The sequence below is a fragment of the Thalassophryne amazonica genome, chromosome 7 (genome assembly GCF_902500255.1).
Source record: "Thalassophryne amazonica chromosome 7, fThaAma1.1, whole genome shotgun sequence".
In the NCBI taxonomy this organism is placed as follows: Eukaryota; Metazoa; Chordata; class Actinopteri; order Batrachoidiformes; family Batrachoididae; genus Thalassophryne; species Thalassophryne amazonica.
This window is the reverse complement of record NC_047109.1, coordinates 20995023-21004055: the sequence shown is the minus strand read 5'-3', so window position 1 is coordinate 21004055 and position 9033 is coordinate 20995023. Positions and strand designations below refer to the sequence as shown.

The window sequence follows — 9033 nt, the reverse complement described above, 5'->3', positions numbered from 1 at the left end:
GACATGCTGCTGTGGTGCTCCGATCACTCCCCTGTCTTTTCTTATGAAATAATTCTGAATTTATGTGGAAATGATTGTTGTACAAAAGCTTCAGGAATCTGTCGCTGAGACAGATGATGACTGAAGTGCAGTTTGAAGCAGAAATGAGGTGAAAATCGGTGAACCGCTGCAGACGCTCAGAAATAACGCATGCGCAGTGAAGGCAGGGCGGACAGATTTTTAGGGGGGCTGTTCGGTCAGCGACATCAGTACCTGATGCCTGCTTCTTTGTCAATGTTTCTGGCATCCAAATCACAGATTTCGTCCATTTCTATTGTCTTTCCGTGGATTTTGATTCATTATTTTTTAGTTGCGCTACAAAGTTGTTGTTTTTTTAGTTTGGTAGCACTGTATAAACATATATCTAACATGAGGGTCCAGCATCCAGGCCCACCCACAGCTCCATTCACCCCCAGAGATGCTGAGCGTCTGGGCTGGGACAAAATCATGGCATTTATCCAATGACTGTTGAGTTTTGAAGCACTGATAAAAAAAAAAAAAAACCTGTTCCAGGCAGTCCCACTGAAGTGAACGGATGCTCGGCAAATGCACTGACCACAGACCATATGAGATAAAGATTTATAAGAAGTTAACAAAATAGAGTCAGTCAATTTGTGATAAGTAGCTGATTCTGAATGAACTCGTCTCCAAAACGAACATGTTCTAACACATTTGTAGTCAATGAAATGTTAATAAACTGTACATATTTGACCATTTCATTTTTTGACATTTTAAGGGAAGCTGAGCTTCCCTTGCAGTCTTAGAGAAACCACCTCTGGTACATAGTGCATTGAGGGGATGGGTTATCATTTAGTGCTGTATAAAGGAACCAAAATGAAACCGACATCTGATTGGATTTTTTATTTATTTTTTTATTTTCTGAGTCATAGAATGGAAATACCAAGTTCCCAGTTGTCATCAAAAGGAGCATTAGATAAAATGCTTTGAAAGTATGGCTTCAAATTTCTATAGATCAACACCTGTTGCAGGGCATATAAATATGTAGATCAACGAGGCACACAGATATCACAACATTTAAGCTTTTTAAAACTCTGCTAACTTCGGTATTGAATGTCCCCAGAACTTTTCTTTATTGATTTCCAGACCACCTCAGTTCCACTGGTGCACGTAACTGAAGATGCACACAGTGGGCCTCATGTATCAATGTTGCGCACTTGTGGCGTAAATTTACGGCGTAAACTTGAAATACACCAAAGTCGCCGTGACATGTATCAAGCCGTGCGCACCTGCCCATTTCTGGCGTACACCTGACGTGATCTTGATAAATACGGCGGGTGGAAACGATCGGAATTATAATAAACACGCCCATAAATATTCAGACTCCGCTTCAGACACACCCTCATTTTACGACATGGAAGCCGGGAAGACGGCAATGAAAAAGAACTCCACCAATCACGACGCGTGCCAATAGAGCGTCAAAAGTGGCTGTCGTATCAATTGTTTTGTAGTATATAATCAATAGAAAAAAAAAGTGTTACAGTGGTCCCTCATTAATCGCTGGAGTTACATTCTAAAAAATAGCCCGTAATACGCGAAACCGCGACGTAGTCAGCATTATTTTTTACAATTATTATAGACATTTTAAGGCTGTAAAACCCCTCACTACACACTTTATACACTTTTCTCAAACAGGCATGAACATTTTCTCACTTTTCTCTCGTGTGTAAACACTCTCAAAGTTCAAACCTTAGTAGGAAAATAATACCAAACTATTTTCAGGCCCAAACATTTGTTTGAGAAATAAAAATAGAACGTTTTCCTATAAATAATTATGATGGCATTTAGAACTAACAAATTAATTTTAATGATCAACGAACGAGGTCGGACACATAAGAAATTATTAATAGTGACTCACCAGTATTTCACATAACGGGCCTCTGCGTCCTGGCGCTGCGCCTTTTCCCACTCACATCTCACTGCAGCAGGTGTCTGTGTCCGTGTGACAAACACAGTTATGAGTAGTTGTTGGCGCTCTTTTCTTTTCTGGGCAACAAGATTCTTATAAACATACGCTGAACACAGAACACTGTAAAAAAAAAAGGCATGCAAAATTGGACTAAATACTCCACGAGACTTCGAGGCCACGACAGGTGAACGGCGTTATAGCGAGGGACCACTGTATTCTCTTTTCACATGTCAATAATTCTTGACGTGGATATTTGCTCGCTCAATTAATAAGACACGCCTAATCTGTCAGATTTCTTTATTTTTTAAATGTATTTCTGTATTTATTTTATTGTGACAACCGAATGGAGACGACAAAACCTGGTTGCAGCACGGGCGAATTAAGGGAATGACGAAACTACAGTTGTTATTATCAATTTCACTGTCTAAAACGATCATACCACATGAAGTTACGCTCAGCGCTGCTCTGGCTCGACGTCTGGAGAAAAAGGCGAGCAGCGCTTTCCTTCCTGTGCGCTGTAGCCACGGATTGTGCTCCATAACAATCTCGTAACAGCGGGATTTGTATTGATTATTATGTAGTATAATCAGGAAAGTGTTATTTATGTAACATATGCATTGATTTGTATAATGGCACTGTTTATCATGTTGATCAGTTTCATTTTTATGTGGATTCCAGCGCTGGTTCATTTTGGTGTATAATTTACACCACCTCTCGACCTGGTGTATATTTTCAGCGCAGCGTACGCCAACGACCACATTGATAAATGCCAAGTAGCGCAGCCGTTTTGGTGTACACCCCATATACGGTCAAATATCGCCGTACGCAACATTGATACATGAGGCCCAGTGAGTGTCACAGTCTGAGGCCTCAGGTTTCACACACTACAGGCACATGACGGAAGACATCTGCTGTTTCTAATTCTGTTCCTGGCATGTGACAGAAACTTGGTAAGCGGAGGTCGTAGCGGCGCCCGGAGCCGTTCAAAACCTTGTCATTGAGAGAGTACACTTTCTCTGCAATGTCATTGCGCACAACCAGTGCAAAGATCTTGGCTATGTAGCGGTGCTTGGCAAAAAGTAGATAAAGTTTCTTCCTTCTCCACGCCACATATCTGCAGCTGTTTTCTGCATGGAGAGTCACCTACAGAGAACAGAACAGAAAGCATGATCCTTTCCAAAGAGTACAAGCAGATGTGTTGCAGGTCCACATCAACATGAATGAATGAATTTATTCAGCACACACACAAAACAACAACAAACAAAATGGACTGACAATGCATCTGTGTGCCTGAAAGGGTGTAGGGAGAAGCAAAGTTTTTAACGCCCACCCCTTTAACCAAAAGTAACATCATCTAGTCATCAGAAAGGGGTGCAAAGAAAGAAAGAAAAAACAACAACTATTCCCACTCCAATTTTCAACCACTTCAATCTCTTCAACTTAAAGGACACAATCCGAGTGTTACCAAACAAATTTACAATTACAATTGGCTACAAACAAAACTCATTCCTCAGCAGATACATATCTTGAAAACATCATTTCTTTAGATTGATTTTTAAACTGATTGATATTTGGACATCATTTGAGTTCATCCGTCAGGTTATTCCATAATCTAGGGCCACACATGGAGACACAGAAACCCTTCCTGGTTGTCCGAGCGCCAGAAATTTTAAAATGATACAAGCCCCGTAAATTATTTTCCTCTCTCACAGTAAAAAAAATTCTTGAATTCTCAAGGGCACTTGTTTATTTTTCACTTTGTACATTAATTGAACAGTTTTAACAAAATCATATTGTGAAGTTTGTATTTGAGATTTAATGAACAATGGGTTGGTGTGGTCTCGATAACCTGCATTATGAATTGTTCTTACTGCTCTTTTTTGAAGAATGAATAATGGTTGCAATGTAGTTTTATAATTGTTGCCCCAAACTTCAGCACAATAAGTCAGGTAGGGTGCAACCAATGAACAATACAAAGTATGTAGTGCTCTGCAATCAAGAACATGCTTTACTTTATTTAATACTGCAATACTCTTTGATACCTTCATTTGAATATGCTGAATATGAGCTTTCCAATTAATTTTTCATCAATAATGACACCTAAAAACTTATTCTCTTTGACACGCTCTATGTTTACCCCATGTATATTTAACTGAATTTGTATGTCTTTTTTTATAATTTCCAAATAACATTTAGTTTTAGACAAATTTAATGATAATTTTTTCATATCAAACCATCTCTTTAACTTTATCATTTCAGTTCCTAAATCAGATAGTAATTGTTGTAGATTTTCCCCTGTGCAAAACAGGTTTGTGTCATCTGCAAAGAGAACAGCTTTAACCAGATGTGAAACTTTAGATAAATCATTAATGTATAAATTAAATAATTTTGGGCCCAACACAGAACCCTGTGGAATCAAATCAAATCAATTTTATTTATATAGCGCCAAATCACAAGAAACAGTTGCCCCAAGGCGCTTTATATTGTAAGGCAAGGCCATACAATAATTACGGAAAAACCCCAACGGTCAAAACGACTCCCTGTGAGCAAGCACTTGGCGACAGTGGGAAGGAAAAACTCCCTTTTAACAGGAAGAAACCTCCAGCAGAACCAGGCTCAGGGAGGGGCAGTCTTCTGCTGGGACTGGTTGGGGCTGAGGGAGAGAACCAGGAAAAAGACATGCTGTGGAGGGGAGCAGAGATCAATTACTAATGATTAAATGCAGAGTGGTGCATACAGAGCAAAAAGAAAGAAACACTCAGTGTATCATGGGAACCCCCCAGCAGTCTACGTCTATAGGTTCAGGTTCACCTGATCCAGCCCTAACTATAAGCTTTAGCAAAAAGGAAAGTTTTAAGCCTAATCTTAAAAGTAGAGAGGGTGTCTGTCTCCCTGATCTGAATTGGGAGCTGGTTCCACAGGAGAGGAGCCTGAAAGCTGAAGGCTCTGCCTCCCATTCTACTCTTACAAACCCTAGGAACTACAAGTAAGCCTGCAGTCTGAGAGCGAAGCGCTCTATCGGGGTGATATGGTACTATGAGGTCCCTAAGATAAGATGGGACCTGATTATTCAAAACCTTATAAGTAAGAAGAAGAATTTTAAATTCTATTCTAGAATTAACAGGAAGCCAATGAAGAGAGGCCAATATGGGTGAGATATGCTCTCTCCTTCTAGTCCCTGTCAGTACTCTAGCTGCAGCATTTTGAATTAACTGAAGGCTTTTCAGGGAACTTTTAGGACAACCTGATAATAATGAATTACAATAGTCCAGCCTAGAGGAAATAAATGCATGAATTAGTTTTTCAGCATCACTCTGAGACAAGACCTTTCTAATTTTAGAGATATTGCGCAAATGCAAAAAAGCAGTCCTACATATTTGTTTAATATGCGCATTGAATGACATATCCTGATCAAAAATGACTCCAAGATTTCTCACAGTATTACTAGAGGTCAGGGTGATGCCATCCAGAGTAAGGATCTGGTTAGACACCATGTTTCTAAGATTTGTGGGGCCAAGTACAATAACTTCAGTTTTATCTGAGTTTAAAAGCAGGAAATTAGAGGTCATCCATGTCTTTATGTCTCTAAGACAATCCTGCAGTTTAGCTAATTGGTGTGTTCTCTGGCTTCATGGATAGATAAAGCTGGGTATCAGCTGCGTAACAATGAAAATTTAAGCAATGCTGTCTAATAATACTGCCTAAGGGAAACATGTATAAAGTGAATAAAATTGGTCCTAGCACAGAACCTTGAGGAACTCCATAATTAACCTTAGTCTGTGAAGAAGATTCCCCATTTACATGAACAAATTGTAATCTATTAGATAAATATGATTCAAACCACCGCAGTGCAGTGCCTTTAATACCTATGGCATGCTCTAATCTCTGTAATAAAATTTTATGGTCAACAGTATCAAAAGCAGCACTGAGGTCTAACAGAACAAGCACAAAGATGAGTCCACTGTCTGAGGCCATAAGAAGATCATTTGTAACCTTCACTAATGCTGTTTCTGTGCTATGATGGATTCTAAAACCTGACTGAAACTCTTCAAATAGACCATTACTCTGCAGATGATCAGTTAGCTGTTTTACAACTACCCTTTCAAGAATTTTTGAGAGAAAAGGAAGGTTGGAGATTGGCCTATAATTAGCTAAGATAGCTGGGTCAAGTGATGGCTTTTTAAGTAATGGTTTAATTACTGCCACCTTAAAAGCCTGTGGTACATAGGCAACTAATAAAGATAGATTGATCATATTTAAGATTGAAGCATTAATTAATGGTAGGGCTTCCTTGAGCAGCCAGGTAGGAATGGGGTCTAACAGACATGTTGATGGTTTGGAGGAAGTAACTAATGAAAATAACTCAGACAGAACAATCGGAGAGAAAGAGTCTAACCAAATACCGGCATCACTGAAAGCAGCCAAAGATAACGATATGTCTTAATAGTTAAAATTTTATTAGCAAAGAAAGTCATGAAGTCACTACTACTTAAAGTTAAAGGAATACTCGGCTCAATAGAGCTCTGACTCTTTGTCAGCCTGGCTACAGTGCTGAAAAGAAACCTGGGGTTGTTCTTATTTTCTTCAATTAGTGATGAGTAGTAAGATGTCCTAGCTTTACGGAGGGCTTTTTTATAGAGCAACAGACTCTTTTTCCAGGCTAAGTGAAGATCTTCTAAATTAGTGAGACGGCATTTCCTCTCCAACTTACGGGTTATCAGCTTTAAGCTGCGAGTTTGTGAGGCACTTCTGATTTAAGGCTCTCTTTTTCAGAGGAGCTACAGCATCCAAAGTTGTCTTCAATGAGGATGTAAAACTATTGACAAGATACTCTATCTCACTCACAGAGTTTAGGTAGCTACTCTGCACTGTGTTGGTATATGGCATTAGAGAACATAAAGAAGGAATCATATCCTTAAACCTAGTTACAGCGCTTTCTGAAAGACTTCTAGTGTAATGAAACTTATTCCCCACTGTTGGGTAGTCCATCAGAGTAAATGTAAATGTTATTAAGAAATGATCAGACAGAAGGGAGTTTTCAGGGAATACTGTTAAGTCTTCAATTTCCATACCATAAGTCAGAACAAGATCTAAGATATGATCAAAGTGGTGGGTGGACTCATTTACATTTTGAGCAAAGCCAATTGAGTCTAATAAGCCCACCTCATTTTTTGGACACCACTCAGACAGCCAGCAATTCAAGGAGAACATGCGGCTAAACATGTCACTCCCGGTCCGATTGGGGAGGGGCCCAGAGAAAACTACAGAGTCTGACATTGTTTTTGCAAAGTTACACACCGATTCAATGTTAATTTTAGTGACCTCCGATTGGCGTAACCGGGTGTCATTACTGCCGACGTGAATTACAATCTTACCAAATTTACATTTAGCCTTAGCCAGCAGTTTAAAATTTCCTTCGATGTCGCCTGCTCTGGCCCCCGGAAGACAATTGACTAAGGTTGCTGGTGTCGCTAACTTGTGGAAGCTAAATTGTGGAAGCCCACAAATGATGTCCAGACATGAAGAACAGTATTCCCCGAGTTTAACAAACTGCTTACGGTTTTGTAAGTAGCTTTTAATCCAACTCAGAGCAAACCCTCTGATCCCATACATTTCCAACTTTTGAAATAATATATTGCGATCAATTGTGTCAAAAGCCTTTCTTAGGTCAATAAATAAACCTGCTACTATTACCCTTTGGTCCACATGTTTATTGATCTCTTCTATGGAATTGGGCAATGCCAGTGTCGTGGACCGTTTCGCTCTAAAACCATATTGACTTTCATCAAGCAAGTTATGTTGTTCTATAAATTTATCCAGTCTGCTGTTGTAAAGTTTTTCCAGTATCTTTGAAAATTGTGACAATAGAGACACAGGCCTGTAGTTAGTAAAAAGATGCTTGCTACCAGATTTGAATAAAGGTATCACTTTTGCCACTTTCATACTGTTAGGAACAATTCCAGTTTGAAAGGATTTATTAAAAATATATGATAATGGTTTTGCAATTTCAGTAATTATTCGCTTTACTAAGGACATATACGCAACAAAAATATAAACGCAACACTTTTGGTTTTGCTCCCATTTTGTATGAGATGAACTCAAAGATCTAAAACTTTTTCCACATACACAATATCACCATTTCCCTCAAATATTGTTCACAAACCAGTCTAAATCTGTGATAGTGAGCACTTCTCCTTTGCTGAGATAATCCATCCCACCTCACAGGTGTGCCATATCAAGATGCTGATTAGACACCATGATTAGTGCACAGGTGTGCCTTAGACTGTCCACAATAAAAGGCCACTCTGAAAGGTGCAGTTTTGTTTTATTGGGGGGGATACCAGTCAGTATCTGGTGTGACCACCATTTGCCTCATGCAGTGCAACACATCTCCTTCGCATACAGTTGATCAGGTTGTCAATTGTGGCCTGTGGAATGCTGGTCCACTCCTCTTCAATGGCTGTGCAAAGTTACTGGATATTGGCAGGAACTGGTACACGCTGTCGTATACACCGGTCCAGAGCATCCCAAGCATGCTCATTGGGTGACATGTCCGGTGAGTATGCCGGCCATGCAAGAACTGGGACATTTTCAGCTTCCAAGAATTGTGTACAGATCCTTGTAACATGGGGCCGTGCATTATCCTGCTGCAACATGAGGTGATGTTCTTGGATGTATGGCACAACAATGGGCCTCAGGATCTCGTCACGGTATCTCTGTGCATTCAAAATGCCATCAATAAAATGCACCTGTGTTCTTTGTCCATAACAGACGCCTGCCCATACCATAACCCCACCGCCACCATGGGCCATTCGATCCACAACATTGACATCAGAAAACCGCTCACCCACACGACGCCACACATGCTGTCTGCCATCTGCCCTGGATAGTGTGAACCGGGATTCATCCGTGAAGAGAACACCTCTCCAACGTGCCAAACGCCAGCGAATGTGAGCATTTGCCCACTCAAGTCGGTTACGACGACGAACTGGAGTCAGGTCGAGACCCCGATGAGGACGACGAGCATGCAGATGAGCTTCCCTGAAACGGTTTCTGACAGTTTGTGC

General features: G+C 40.2%; 1 protein-coding gene across 1 annotated transcript in view; it reads right to left on the bottom strand.

Moving 5' to 3' along the window:
- Nucleotides 1–2798: 2798 nt before the first annotated feature.
- popdc3 (popeye domain containing 3) overlaps nucleotides 2799–9033 on the bottom strand; it is a 30963-nt gene continuing 24728 nt past the window's right edge. Inside the window, exon 3 of the mRNA XM_034173516.1 lies at nucleotides 2799–3109. Within this exon, the coding sequence (XP_034029407.1) occupies nucleotides 2837–3109 (273 nt within the window). The 3' untranslated portion in view covers nucleotides 2799–2836. The remainder of the gene's footprint in view (nucleotides 3110–9033) is intronic.